General features: G+C 33.9%; 1 protein-coding gene across 2 annotated transcripts in view; it reads left to right on the top strand.

The window, feature by feature from the left end:
• The window catches only part of LOC140054658 (double-stranded RNA-specific adenosine deaminase-like), a 51822-nt gene extending 35599 nt beyond the window's left edge, over positions 1-16223 (top strand). For both annotated transcript variants that reach the window (XM_072099732.1, XM_072099733.1), the window contains exons 2-9: positions 157-1415; positions 3452-3608; positions 6336-6507; positions 11911-12004; positions 13257-13531; positions 14031-14210; positions 14325-14559; positions 14994-16223. In XM_072099732.1, coding sequence (XP_071955833.1) covers positions 184-1415; positions 3452-3608; positions 6336-6507; positions 11911-12004; positions 13257-13531; positions 14031-14210; positions 14325-14559; positions 14994-15243 — 2595 coding nt within the window. In that variant the 5' untranslated portion in view covers positions 157-183 and the 3' untranslated portion in view covers positions 15244-16223. The remainder of the gene's footprint in view (positions 1-156; positions 1416-3451; positions 3609-6335; positions 6508-11910; positions 12005-13256; positions 13532-14030; positions 14211-14324; positions 14560-14993) is intronic.
• Positions 16224-16552: the final 329 nt, after the last annotated feature.

Genomic DNA, 16552 nt, shown 5'->3' with positions numbered 1-16552 from the left:
GATAAAAAGGTCTACTTAAAAACTATTAGGGCTACTAAAAATAGAGCTATTTCTACTTACGACTACTTAAATCTACTAATTTTTGTTGCTATGGGATGTTATGATCCTCAAAGACTCATTATATTTATTAAGAATCTTTTAATATTGTTTTTGTAGGGTTCTTTACTGATTCATGTTCCAGCTATGAGTGGGCGAAGTATGGACCAAGTGCTTGATGTCTTGCAACAAAACAATGGGCCAATGGAGACGCGGGAAATAATAAAAGTTCTCGGTTTCCAAACGAAAAAAGAAGCCAATCAAATGTTGTACAAGATGCGACAACGTGGTCAGATACAAAAAGTTTCAGAATCTCCACCTAAATGGGATGTAAAACAAGATGGAGTTAAAGAGAACAGGCCGGGTCAGAGTTCAGTGAGTTTTGGTGCTACAACAAATACAACAGAAGATGTTCATATAAGACGAAGTTCGTCCGGTTCGGATCGAGCTGACGGAGAGGTCTCCAGCAATGAAAGCAACGAAGAAAACAGTTCAAGTATCCCTCCAAACCCTGCAACGGTTACTATGCAAGTTAATGATCAATTAAGCTGGAAACTCCTGTATTCATTATCGTCACAGACAGATTCAATACACGCCAACGAATTGGCTAAAGCTGTTGGCCTGCAGAGAAAAAAAGAAATAAATCCCACATTATTCAACATGCAAAGGCATGGACTTGTTAAAAAAGTAAAAGATTCCCCACCATTGTGGGTTATCACACCTTCCGGGAGGAAGCAGGTGGCAGCAGATGGCAGCCCTCCCACTGGAGAACTTCCGACATCGTTAAGAAATGGGCCGTTAAATTTCAATAATGGGTTTAGTCAGAGAGCTGGTTCCATATCAGTATCAATTGCAACTTCAAGTAGTGCTCTGCACAGCCATGGAAACAATAATGTAATCATTGCAAGAGGCAGTAATCAGTTGATTCACGATTCTATGGAGTCTCCAGAAGAAAGTATAGAACAAAAAATACTAGAAGCGCTCAGTACGGTTGATACGATATCCACATCTGATTTAGTTCGTGCTGTTGGTCTGAACGTCTGCCGTGAAATCAATCCCACCGTGTATGGACTACAGAAGAAAGGCCTTGCCCGAAAAGTCAGTGAAAGCCCACCCACGTGGCAGATCACACCAGAAGGAAAGGCAGCAGCAGAAGCCAAGTCTAATATGGCAGGACACCATATGGGCTCTGGTGGTCTTCTTACTGACGATATGTCAGTACCAATGGAAGTTGGAGAGATATCTATGGAAATTGATAAAGAACGTTTTGACTACACACAGAAGAATCCAATAAGCGCACTGACAGAGTACGCACAATCTCGACAACTTCCACATGAGATTGCTCTTGTAAAAGAGTGCGGTCCATCGCATAATCCAAGGTAAGGGTTCCAGTTTAGCAAATCTTTTATAAAAACAAAACTTGTTTTTGTTGCCTTTGTGAAAATCAATGATGATAGTAAAATGAAATCATATATATATATATATATATATATATGTAAAGCTCTGTCTACACTATCAAACTTTATGTGACAAAAAATATGATGTGCTGATATATGGACATGATGATGTCATATCACTACCGTATTAGGGCACGTCACACTTTTTGATAGTGTAGACAGAGCTTTAGACATGGTTGCATAATTATTATTTCTCAAGCTAGCCTCTATTTAACAAAGCAGAGCATTAAATGTGTTTGCATGTGCATATTCATTTTCTTGAAAATAGACAACTAAAGTCTTGAGCGTTGCTTACATCACATTTAGTTGTGAAGTAATAACTGGTTAAATGGTGTTTCAGCACACTTTAACCATAATACAGTCAACTCTTCCGATACCGGACACCTTTGGGCTATACTAGCCTACTATGTCTGCTTTTCTGAAAAGTATGGTATTCGGAATGTGTTTTTAATGGTAAAAATGAATGTTTGTACTTTGTACTGTTGAAAAGTCTGGTATTTGGAGAGTTCGCGGTTTTCATAGACTCCAGTATTGGGAGAGTTGACTGTATTTGAAAGTTGTCCCATTTCTGATGCCAAACAACTGGAAATAGTTAGGCCTAACACACACTAATAACTGGTTTTTACTTGTGCAGGATAACCAGTCCCCATGCAACTCTACAATAATCCCTATACAATACATGTTATGTGTGGATTACAGCATATAACACTTCTGCATAAAACTCCTAGCAGCAAGACTTATATCCTGTTTCCATCATTTCTTCACTGTATACTCTAATGTACTTAACCTGTCCCCAAGTACAAACCTCATTTCCTTGCAAAGACTAGTTGTTTAATTGTGTACAGGCCTAGAGCTATTACAATTTCTTTTGTCTTGATCAGTTCGAGTGAAAGCATAAATTTATATACAGTACATTACCATGTTGTTCTAAGAAAGCTGTATTAAATTGCTCCAGTAGACGTCAGTAGATTATAGATTACTACAGTACAAATTTAGTGCAGTCATCCATAATTATTATAATATTATTATTTATTCCCTTTGACTAAAAATTGGATTTTAAAAAAAATTATTTACCTGAAAAAAAAAAACATGAACAAAAATAAAATCAGACTTTCAATATGCCATTTTACTGTTTAATAAAAGTTATTTATTTATGTAAAAAAAAAATTATTATTTCACTTATAAAAAGACAATCGAAATGGTTTATACTTTAACCAAAAACCATTATGTGACAGATAATTTTTTGGTTTTTGGTCAAAGTGAATAACTTTTACGTGACATTAAAATGACATATTGAATGCAAAATTTGTAAAAAAATTATTTTTTAGGAGGAAAGTATATCTTTAATTTAAAGCTAAAAAATAGTCAACCGGTATTTCAAAAGACATTCTAGTAAAAGTACGCAAAATTAAACGATGACATTTTTAGAATTAATTGGTTCCGATAGTTTGCAATTATTTTTCATAAACATTTATAACATCCTCATTCACCTTTTAAACTTTAGATCAAAAATAGTTGTGTGTCGTTTTGATTTAGAAGGTAATACTGATAGTAAAATGATTGGTTCTGTTGGATTCTGTAAAATTTTGAAACAAAATTGCTGCAATTCAGAAACCAGAACTTGAAAGCCTTGTCTACGCTATCAAACTTTATGTGACAAAAAATGTAATGTGCCCATATATGGACATGATGATGTCATATCACTATCATTATTATTTGGGTCGATCACTATCACTACCATATTTGGTCATATCACTACCATATTTGGGCACATCACTACCATATTTGGGCATATCACTACCATATTTGGGCATATCACTACCATATTTGGGCATATCACTACCATATTTGGGCACATCACTACCATATTTGGGCATATCACTACCATATTTGGGCATATCACTACCATATATACTTTCATGCTACAAAATAAATAAGCATACTTTTTATATTATCAGATTCACATATCGTGTAAAATTAGGAGGCAGAGTCTTTCCTCCGGCAGAACAAAAAAACAAGAAGGAGGCACGACGCGAAGCGGCAGATTATGCGTTGCGTATTCTCATGAAGGAGGGCATGTACAAGCCAAAACGAAATGGACCCCCTGTTCTACAGGTAAGAATAATTGTGTTTTTAAATTGTCTTATATGTTTTTGCTTGTCAATGTCAATTAATTTTTACATTCATCTGAGTGATGGATGAAACTAAAGCCAGGACTGTTTAAAGCACCTTGATTGGTCCTAACATTGATCAAGGGCTTCTCTCGTCCAGTGCCCACCTTGACCAGGGAAAATGCATGGGCCAATACGTCTGAGGCAGATACTAGTTCTTAATATTTATTTGCGAGGTATTATTTTGTTTTGTCAAATAAATGTTTGTTTTTTCATTTGACAATTTTTCTGTTTCAATTCAAAATTATTACGTTTTTTGGCAAATTGTATTTCACATGTCTTGTTCCACGGTTCTGTTCCACGGTTCTGTTCCACGGTTCTATGTCGTTATTCCAGCCATATTTCATTTGGAATGGTTTAGTTGTAATTGCTTTTAATAATTTATGTACTTACATTTTTCAATTTGATTTTCTTTCACGTTAGAAGCTTAAATAAGTTATCATCTTGTGAAATAATCACATCGTAAATACCGTATAGTCAGTTAGTTCTTTTAATTTTATCACAATCCAGTTCTGTTCGTCACATTTTCACGGATATGACTCGTTAAGCCGTGTCAAATTACCTAAGCTTTCTAATTTATTCATTGTTTAATCTTTTAATTATTCAGACAGGTAATTTTCAAATCAAAGAATCACTTCACATTCTCACATTGTCAATCGTTTTTCGCGGACAGCTGTTGATGCATCTGACACCTTTATAGATTCAACGCTTTAATGTTCGGCCCTAGACTGTCCTTTGTAGACAAAATATTCAGCCACATGCCTCGATCTACAACAGGCATATGTCGCGTGATTGAATCGTTTATCGACAATTGCGTATTTGAACTTTATTTTTTCCCAGATCATTAATATTTGGCAAATAAATAATTAACAATGGCATTTAGTCCGTAGGGAATACATTACTATCGTTGGCTTTTACAGAGCTCGTTTTTTACAATGTACAATATTAGATTTGAAGTATACCAATTTACTACGAGCTGTTATATGAATAACGCAACCAGGTTATGGCTTGACACGGTACAGGTTCGCTGTTTATTATGAGCAACATACATTTTCAATAAATTTAATCAATTTTAAATACAAAACATTTGCATTAATTTAAATTTTTATCATTTTACAAAATCATTAATAAAAATCACAATATTATTGAATAATTAACAAATTACTGTCAGTGCTAAGGGAATAATAATAAACAATAAATATTAATTATTATTTTATTATGATTTATAGCAATTTCACCTGTATGAAGCTATGGTACAATGTAAAACAAGATTTTACGGCTCGTCACGGTGCAAGTCTATTAATTCAAATGTACAAATTAGGCAGTTGAATACGTGCGCTGTAAATCAAACATATTAAAATAAATTGAATTAAGTTTACTATGTAACAAATATTAATGTGCATTTCTTAATTTATTTAGTATCCAGAAAAAATACAGTTGAAAAGTACAGATATCAAGAGAGTTTTTAAGAGAAACTTTGCCACATGAGTTCTTAACAATAATTGTAACTTGCTGTTCTAATTTTTCTTGTTTATCAGAACATTCAACTCGCTGAAAATTCCTTTTTAGTAAGCCTACGTAGACGTATTCGAATTTCAGCTATCACCCGCATCTCTCAACCTATCTGTTAATGTTTCATTTCATGTTTAGATTTCATATTCTGAAGCTCATTAAAATTGATCAGAAGTCTGTTTCACAAAATTATTTAATTGCATTATATTAACTATCATTTTTGTATAAATCTTTTATTATTTCATTAATTATTACACCTTTGGCCTCCCATAGGAGCAGCAGCTGTCATATACTTGCAATAAAAAATAATATACATTAATAAGAGAAATGTTTATTTTAATCTTTGGGCAAATAGTTTCAGATGACCTGGCAACAGTTGTACCTTAGTATTGATTGTGATAATCATTTTAAAATATTCATTTCAGTATCAAATATATTTTTTATAAATCATATCAAAATTTTTCTGAAAACAATTTTGCAATAATAAAAGTGTTTTAACAAACTGCGGTACTGAAAGCTAGGGAATTCGTCAAAGAAATTCTTATGATTAATTTATTTCTAGTTCACATTCAATTTTTCTTGGAGAAATCTTATTCCGATTTGTCTATATAAAACTGTTCTCACTTTTAGTATTGTTTTGTGGTTTTCTGAGGCCACATAACAACATATTTAGCAGAGCTCAATCCATTTTTGATAAGAGAATAACTAATAAAACACATTCAATTTTTTACAAAAATCAACATGCACTGCACTATGTTTTTGAAGTTCTTAGAAGTTCTGGGCCAGATGCTGTAGCGATCTCGTTTTCGCTTTTATTGGATACTCCTTGAAGTATGGTTTGTGCTGTGGGTTTAGTGTTTGTCTTAAGCTCCGTCTACACTATCAAATTTTATGTGACAACAAATGTGATGTGCCCATATATGGACATGATGATGTCATATCACTGCCATATGTGGGAGTATCACTACCATACTTGGGCACATCACAATGTTGTTGTCAAATTAGTTTGATAGTGTAGACATAGCTTTATAATGGGATGACGTTGAAAGCATCACAGACCTAAGACAGCCTCTTGTAGTGGTCAATCCAAGAAAGAACCACTTACAAATAATTATGAAACTAATACTAACATTTTTGTTCTTGATTTTCATCATTTCAGCCGGTTGGGCCAAACTCAACTTTCTTTGACAAGATAGCTGGATTGGCTCATCAGAAATACAGCGACTTGGCAGCAGACATCCGAGAAAGTATTGGGGGTCGATCCGTAATCGCTTCCCTCATAATGCGTCGGGGCAACGATGATGATGGCGTGGTCGTTAGCTTAGGAACAGGTATGTAGGTTTCCTGCTGCTGTAGTGATAATTATCAATGGTATTGTAGTTACTGTAGTCGAATTGTTTTTTTTTTGTATATTTCTTATGGATGCACCTTCCACTTGGTCGAGCGCCAATGTGGTAAAAGTGTAAACTCCTAATAAATTATTATTATTATTATTATGTTTATTTTACACTGACCCCATCTATACATGTTGAAATACATTTTTTATGATAAAAATGGGGAAAAAAATATTGAATTATAATAGAAAAAACAATTTTATTGTGCAATTTTTTATTCATCTTCTACATTTGATTGTCATGTTTGTTTCGACATTTTATTTTTCTTCAAATTATTTTTATATTTGATTATAAAAAAACATATTGTTCTCCTGTCATTCTCCCAATGGATAAATGTATTATTATTGTTACTTTTATGCTTGTTGCTTTGGGAAAATGAATTGTATTGGTGACATGTGTATTTTAGAATTTGTGAGATTGTTACATATTAACGTGGCATAGATTAATGTTTTCTTATATATTCTATTATCGTGAATAACAAGTTTAAAGGTAGAATTTTATTACAAAGTGTAACTTTATTTTTGCAATTTTAAATATAATACAGTAGTAACTATATTTTAAAAAGCAGGTTAAATTTAAATTACAAAAACTGTCCTCTATTTTCTTATGTCATTCTTTGACCTTGAAACTTGTTCCGTTTCCGTTCGTACAATTCTTTCTTTCTTTGGTGCTATGAAATTGAAACTTTATCACATATCTTAATAACAAAACTTAAAATATTAATATTCCAGTTAGGTCCCATGACATCTTGTTCTTATTTTTCATACAATTTTTCCTCATGAGTATTTGAAACGCTAGATGCTGAAGTGTTCATATAATGAAACATCACACTGTACTTGAGGTGTCTGTAAGATTAACCGAAATAGGTCCACTCAAAACTAACCAGCAGTAACAGAAATCTACATTCCTGCATTAAATTTTGATGACATGATATTAGCATTGATGTGTTGAAATACGATATAAGGAAGCCGAGTACTTAACATTAATAGAAGCCAACTCACACCATTAACTTTGCATATGTTTAATTTATTTATTTGTCAAATATTTTTAGAGGCACATAGAAAATGAACGTTTGAAATGGCAAAACAAGAGAATTAGTTCAAACCATCATTGACTGGGCACACAAGTTCAATTGACTAGCCTAAGCTAGTTTTTATACACGCTTTTTTGGACTGGTTTTAATCACATGCTTGCCCAGACAGGTTTTAAAACATGTTGCCTGGACTGGTTTTAATTATATGTTTGCCCGGATTAGACACACTTGCCCAAACTGGTGTTTTTACTGTACAGGTTTGCCCGAACTAGTTTTAGTACGCACTTGCCCAGACTTGTTTTATTACACGCTTGCCCAGACTGATTTTAGTACACACTTTGCCTAGTTTTATTTATGTGTTCCCAGGCTGGTTTAAATACTTCATGTTTGTCCAGACTGGTTTTTATTACATGCTTGCCCAAATTTGTTTAAACATACTTGCCCAAATTTGTTTAAACATACTTGCCCAAATGTGTTTAAACATACTTGCCCAAATTTGTTTAAACATACTTGCCCATACTCTTTTCAGTTAAAAAAATAAATGTTAGCCCGGTTGTAAGCTAATTTATATGGCGTTAGCATTTTAAATTTAAAAACAACTTGCTGTATTCAACCGCTTAAGTAAAGTATGCATGTATTATTAGGCAAACAAAACTATATATTATGTCTTTTCAGTAGTAAAGGCAAAACTAATTAACAATCGCAAGAACTGAAATTAATCACTTATGTGATGAATGATAAATGAATTCTGTAAATAGTTAAACAGAAATGTTTGATCTGATTTGTACTTTACCTAATTTGACTATAAATCAAATTAAGTAATTCCACTGAGAACATTAACCTAAAATTGTGCTCAACAAATGTTACATTTTGCGGAACAAATACAATTACCTCCATTATTGTTTGTGATAACTTACAAAACTCTGTGAATAGATTTATAGTTTCTAGTTAAAAGCCTGCGCCTAGGTTTATTTCCTTTTTTTTAAAAGTATATTTGCGAAAAAAATGAAGACAGATTATTACATACGGGTTCTGTTTGGTTAAGATAGATTAAAAATAAGGATTAGCCTTGCCTGTGGAAACTCTAAAGCTCTGTCTACAGTATCAAACTAGTTTGACCAAAAAGTGTGATGTGCCCAAATATGGTTGTGATATGCTTAAATATGGTAGTGATATGACATCATCATGTCCATGGGCACATCATATGATACTAGTGGTAGTCCCTGAGTTGTTGTCGTCCCTTAGCTTATAAGGTGTCATTAATTGACCTATGAAGTCCTCTAAGGACCCACAGTACAGCCACAGTGCATCATCTACCAGGATAAGCACACTGGGAGACAATCTCTTATTGTTAAAATTTCTTTTTTTTTTAAATATTGTACAAAGTTATTTATCATGAACATGCATTTTAAGTATTCAGGACCAACAGCTTTACGTTCAATCCGAAGGAGAACAATGAGGGTAAAACATGTTTCCTTAAGCACTGTCTACAGTATAAAACTTTATTTGACAAAAAAAATGTGATGTGACCATATACGGGCATTATGATGTCATATCACTACCATATTAGGACATATTACTACTATATTTGGGTATCACATTTTTTTGTCACATAAAGTTTGATAGTGTAGACAGAGCTTTACATGTACATAAAAGTCCTGTTTTTTCATAAAGACATGTTATCTTAAATTTAACAAAAACATTCAATTTAATACTGCCATTTATTGTATATGATTTTAGTATGTGACATACAAAACAAGAACATTTTTTTATTTTTAAATTATATTTGTTCCAAAGTGCTGTACATACAAACTTAGAAAAAAGAAACCTAAGTTATATTATCAAACTTTGAATAAACAAATTCAGGCTGTAATTTGCGTAATAAAATAAATCTAGGAATTATATATTGATAATGCGATCCTAGCGACAAGGACACATTTAACCTCAGACGTCATAAAACCCAGCCATTCCATTCTCCATAATGCCGTCATAAATGAGATCGACTTTTCGGAGCATCAAATGTATGTAATGAATTCACGTTAATAGTAATTGCGGAGTTAATTTAGTATAAGAGATAACATGGCATGAAGGAATATGGTTGCTTTGGGCAGATTATGAAGGATATTTGGATACTTAAACTGGGCCTTTAGTTTCATCGAGAATAATTATCTGTTTGGTGATTATGTTATCTGGATCAACTGAATTACATTTACACTATTTTACCCTCCAATGCATTAATATCATTTATAAGATTCATTTGAAATTTCCGCACGTTTTGATGTATATTATCTGTATATGTATTATTAGTAAAAGATTTCATATATTTCTCGCTCTTAACTAGTTTAACTTTTGACCATAAAAGATACATCCATTTTTGTGTTTAAAAAGGTTTAATTATTTTACCGATATTTGAATAACTAGCAAAGATAGCAACCCCAAATTAGGTCAACTGTTTTCAAATTTAGTTTAAAACCTTTCCAGTAAAATTCATTTTGATATTTCATTACCCAAAACCCTGACTACTCACCCTCCATACTCCTACTCTCCGAGGTGGTTGAAATGTAGCTTAAAACATCCCAGTACAATTCATTTTGATATCCCATTACCCATTACTCTCCCCACCCCTGCTCTACTGAGTGGTTCAAATGTATTTATTCCCAGTACAATTCATTTTGATATCCCATTACCCATTACTCTCCCCACCCCTGCTCTACTGAGTGGTTCAAATGTATTTATTCCCAGTACAATTCATTTTGATATCCCATTACCCATTATTCTCCCCACCTCTGCTCTACTGAGTGGTTCAAATGTATTTATTCCCAGTACAATTCATTTTGATATCCCATTACCCATTACTCTCCCCACCCCTGCTCTACTGAGTGGTTCAAATGTATTTATTCCCAGTACAATTCATTTTGATATCCCATTACCCATTACTCTCCCCACCCCTGCTCTACTGAGTGGTTCAAATGTATTTATTCCCAGTACAATTCATTTTGATATCCCATTACCCATTACTCTCCCCACCCCTGCTCTACGGAGTGGTTCAAATGTATTTATTCCCAGTACAATTCATTTTGATATCCCATTACCCATTACTCTCCCCACCCCTGCTCTACTGAGTGGTTCAAATGTATTTATTCCCAGTACAATTCATTTTGATATCCCATTACCCATTACTCTCCCCACCCCTGCTCTACTGAGTGGTTCAAATGTATTTATTCCCAGTACAATTCATTTTGATATCCCATTACCCATTACTCTCCCCACCCCTGCTCTACGGAGTGGTTCAAATGTATTTATTCCCAGTACAATTCATTTTGATATCCCATTACCCATTACTCTCCCCACCCCTGCTCTACGGAGTGGTTCAAATGTATTTATTCCCAGTACAATTCATTTTGATATCCCATTACCCATTACTCTCCCCACCCCTGCTCTACGGAGTGGTTCAAATGTAGTTATTCCCAGTACAATTCTGATCTTTTTGATCACCCAAATGTATAGTTACATGCTGTATGAAACTTATATAGTAACTTATGTTGAAGAATTGACAACAACTTTATGTCCCATTTGAAGGATGAGACAATAAGCATCCTGCTACACAACGGACATGTAGGTTAGGAGCTTACGCCACCTCACGCACAAGTCCGATTTGTTGCCATTGTACCAGCTTCAATCCTTTATTAAAGTTTACAATGGAATCTGTAGTGTCTGCATTCTTGATGTTTGCTGTTCAAAAGTTCACCAACATAGATGAATTATCACTAACTCTTTAATTAGTTATAAAAAAAACATGTTTAAAATATGTTGTTTTATTTTCATTATTACATGTCTTGTCGCATGTCCCAAATGTCTCCATAACTCACGTCAGCTGTTTTGATTGTTTATTGCAGCCTTTCTTTCCAACGATTTCTATCAAGCGAGAAAGTTCAATTATAATTTCCAGATTGTAAACATTGATTCTCAGTACCGTATCTGAATCCAGTGTCATAGGCAAATTCTATGATACAGCATCATATGTGAAACACATGTGACGCTTGTATCATAGTCCCTAACCAAACCCTTAACTTAACCTTCCTTGATACAGGCACCACACGTGATACATATGAGATGCTGTATTTAGGGAATTGCCTATAATACATTATCATAATATGTGGATACAGCACTTTTTAGCACTGAGAATCTTGTAGATTAATGAAAAAGAAATATTTTGTCGTATGAAATAAAAATATATAATGATTTTTACTGAATTTTAAAACAGAGACATCCTAGTAAAAATAATGCGTTATTGATGATATTTGCAGGTAATCGATGTGTGACCGGTGATATGCTTAGTATGGAAGGTTTAACTGTTAACGATTCGCATGCAGAGATCATTACGAGACGAGCATTCATCAGGTAAGGCCAACATCCTACAGGGAATAACTGACCAATCAGCAGCTGTCTTATATAAGCGTTAGGGATTTCCCTAGGGTCAACTTCTAAAGGGACACATTGACTGTTTAAATTATCCGGTAATTGCAAGTCATTTTTAGATATTCTAGACTCATTAGCTGCGACAATTTATCATTGATAATTTAAACCAATGAATTAACAGTACCCCTGTGAAATTTTTTAAATGAAGAAGATTCGTTTTATCCGGTTTATATTCATTTATTTTAATCATAAAGTTTGATAATTGATTTTCAAAAATGACCAAACCATCATAAATTTGCAACCTATATTTGTCTTATTTTTTTCTTGACAATCGGAATAATTTAAAGAATGAAACAACCTACATTTTCACCTGATTGTTTTTTTAGGTTTTTTTCACTAAAAATTCTAATAGATTTTTGTCCATTAGAGTTGATTTATTATTTGAAATTATTGATTTGTTCTGGTTGTGAACTTAACAATGAATCTCATATGTTGAAAAAAATAGCAGGTTAATAAATTTTTCAATCGTTAAAATGTGAATAAAAATAATAACAATTCTTATCTCATGCACATGTATCCAACAGCATGGAGATCACTACCAACCATTCCAGCTATTGTAAACTTGTTTTCTTTATCATTAAAATTTAATCGTTTTTTGGCAATCTATGCAATGTGCAAAGTATGGTGTATACAGGACCAACAGCTATGCATCTAATCCAAAAGATGAAGCAATAAGAGGAACATGGGATGATACAAGTAATGACATAGACAGGTCTCGAACCAATGTCTCCCACATACTAGTCCAATCCCTTTCCATTACACCATATATTATATAAACTTCCCAAGAGCTGTAAATCCATATTGTTATATTATATGGGTACGAGTCTGTTAGTTCATGTATGGAAAAGCATCGTCTGTCCGACACAAAGGTCAAGAGGATCCTTGAATAGAAGTCATACCATTGCTTAAGCTCTGCCTACACTATCAATCTAGTTTGACCTAAAAAAGCGTGATGTGCCTAAATATGTTAGTGATATGCCTAAATATGGTAGTGATATGACATCATCATGTCCATATATGGGCACATCACATTTTTTTGTGTCACTTAAAGTTTGATAGAGTGGACAGAGCTTATGGTCTTCAGCTACATCTCTCTATGTTGCTCAGTGTTTTAAATTTAAAACATGCCATACACCATATCTCATAATTTTTTTTAAACACGTTATTTTTTCAGGTTCTTGTACAATGAATTACGCTCATACCAGCAGGACCCGGAACAATCTATTTTTTGCCGGAAGCCATCTGGAAAACTGGGAGTAAACGATGACGTCACGTTTCATTTATATATTAGTACAGCACCTTGTGGAGACGGCTCGCAATTTTCTCGCTCAGACACCGGACCAAACGTAGAAGGTCCTCCGGCCGACCTGGATTTCAGTGGTAAAGCGGAACACGTGGCGACACTTGAGAAGAGGAATCAGGGTTTATTGCGAACAAAGCTAGAGACAGGTAGGAAATATCAGACATTTACTACTATTATTAGAATACCTCTATTATGAAATGTTATAAGCTATGAAAAATAAACTCCAGCTTTTGGATGATAACTTTGCTTACATAAATGCCAGTATGCAGTCATCCTCATACAGTGTTGATTTAAATATTCACTTGTTCAACACTTATCAACTTATCATTATAAACCAGGTTTAGTTTAGGACCCAAAACTACACATATCACTATTCTGTATTAAAAACATACAGTATAATATATATATATATATGTTGATAACAAGTTATGAAGCGGTACACCATGTGTATATATAGTTCTGAAAAGAAATGTTGAGTTTCTTGCCGTTTCGATCAATACACTTTGATCATCCTCAGGAGTGCGAATAGTTTAAACCTTCAAAAAATATAATATATATATATATAATATGGTATTATTTTCTTTAAAACTAAAATCTATTTGGAAATTAAGACATTATACAATTTCTTTACTCTTTTTTTTAAAGGAGAGGGAACTAATCCTATTGAAGGAGAACATATGCAAACATGGGATGGGATTAACAGAGGAGAGCGTCTACGCACTATGTCATGTAGTGACAAAATTGCAAGATGGAATGTTCTTGGACTACAGGGGGCGCTATTGAGCCACTTTCTCGATCCACTATACATGAGTTCACTCACACTTGGTAAGATATTTTTTGGATATTTTTTTTATGTGCAGTATAAACAGGCCCCTATCTATATTACTCAATATTTTCCCCTAATATATATTTACAAAATTATACGCTTAATCTTCTTAGGCACACTTTACCATCATGGCCACTTGTCAAGAGCGGTTTGTTGTCGTTTACAAAATGTTCACGAGACTAAAAACCTGACAACGTGCTTACCACCTACTTACCGTGTCAGCCACCCGCTACTTGGACATGTCACGAAGATTGAGACTCAAAGAACCACCGAAAAAACTAAACAATACAGCATCAACTGGTTCGCAGGATGCGCAAAAGCCGAGGTCACCGATGGTACAAAAGGAAGGTCGGTGAACTAAATATTTGTGTTTAGTTTAAAGTTTTGTCTACACTATCAAACTAGTTTGACAAAAAAAGTGTGCCCAAATATGGTAGTGATTTGACATCACATTTTTGTCACAAAATGTTTGATAGTGTAGACAGAGCTTAAGATAATTGTTGTAACAAATGTGTGTGAACAGTGTTAACTTTTATTGACCTGATAACAGCCGTCTATGACGACTGATTGGTATTTAAATAATAACTGCTTTCCCTCCCTCCTAAAAGATAAAGCTGCATACTCATTTTTTTTTTCTTGAAAATCCAAGTTTGAGGGTGGGCTAATTGAGAGTGAGCTAAGGTGGGCATCAGTATGGTTTTATCAGTAATTAAAGTGGGATAAATTAAGTGTATCTTTTCTTATTTTAAGCCCAAAACTAATTAATCTTTTGTTTCTGTCAGATGCACGGATGAGAAGGTGCGATCTGTTCTTTGTAAAGCGGAGTTATTCAACGAGTTCCGCAAAACTTGCGTCTGTTTCAACCGAAACGACCTTCTGGAAACAGACTGGTATTTAGAAGCTAAACGATTGGCAACTGATTTTCAATTAGCAAAACAACATCTGAATGAGTGCTTCGTCGAAGGTGGCTACGGATATTGGCTAGAAAAACCGTTCGACGAAAAGCATTTTAAGTACCAGTTTAGCTCTTAAGTTTACGCCCCACCTTTGTAAACTTATATTGCTAAATTTTCTTTGAAAGTATATTAATTTCATATGATTTTTTGGATTTAACATCGCAGACCCCTTGAAAAGTTACGTTTAAGAGAAAGAAGAAAAGGAGAAGCAACATCTGCTGCGGATCTTTTGCACCTGGATAAAAGTATAGTGGTATCAAACCATTGTTATAAAATGTTGTCACTCCAAACCATCCACATTTTGTAGAAGACCCCCGGTAGAAATTTACAAAAGAATGTGTTGTTTAAAAAGAAGAGATCAAAAAGCAAGTGGATATGTTTCTAATGGTGAGGATAAGTGGATGAAGTCAGAAGATCAAGTAATGTGACATGTTGGGAAGTGAAATTTGAGCTAGGCTATGACTTCCAGACAGAACTACTCTTGTAGTTTGTTTGGATAATCTGCTTGGAAAGTGCCTTCTGCTAGGCACAAGTTCTTGTAGTAAGACCAGCTTGCCTGGCTAGGCTGCCCACAATCTTGCGATAAGAGCTTGTTTCAACTGCTTCAAAGGCACTCCAAAGCTGCTCTATTCCTGCTTGAAATGCTGACTTTGGAAGATTGTTCTCATCTTGGTTCAATTTGTTCACTTTGTGGAACAACACTGAAAATATAATAAATGTATGTTTGTTTGTGGCACATTCCTAGTTACACGGTAAAGATACTTGGTACGCTACAAAAATAGAGGATTATTAAGGTTTGTAAACTTAAGATCCAACTATTACTTGAAACTTGTATCGTAATTAACAGGACAGTATTATATAAGAAATGATAATTTGGTTAGGAAACTTTACCGTAATTGTGTGAAGAAAGAAATGAGATTTCAATATAGAGCTCACAAATTTAAAGGGAACTTTTTGAAGTTTTGACTCTTACAGTAAAAAAATGTTGTGATAAGGCCTGAGCTTACCTCTCAATATTAAAGGGTATCTTTAAAACAGGATAGCTGACGGTTAAATGTGTTTGACGGTTAAATGTGTTTTTTGAATAATTAGAAGGGATATAGAGAATGCTAGAAGAAACAGCTATAAGTAATTTGAAACCACCCCCAATTAATAGCAGAGTGAGATTCACACGGTTACGGTAATTAATGTTTCAAACCAATGCCTCAGAATGATTCGACAATGAAAAAATGAATTCCATTAATAGTGGATAGTGCAATAACTTCTCAGATGTTTAAAAATAATATGAATTGGCCAAAATCGAATAGCCTTGGTGTTGAACGATGCGACTAAATATTAGGCATGTGAACATCATATAGCCTAGGCCATTACAATCAGTGGTACGT

Source organism: Antedon mediterranea, chromosome 7 (genome assembly GCF_964355755.1).
Source record: "Antedon mediterranea chromosome 7, ecAntMedi1.1, whole genome shotgun sequence".
NCBI classification, from domain to species: Eukaryota; Metazoa; Echinodermata; class Crinoidea; order Comatulida; family Antedonidae; genus Antedon; species Antedon mediterranea.
This window is presented reverse-complemented; position numbering and strand designations above follow the sequence as displayed.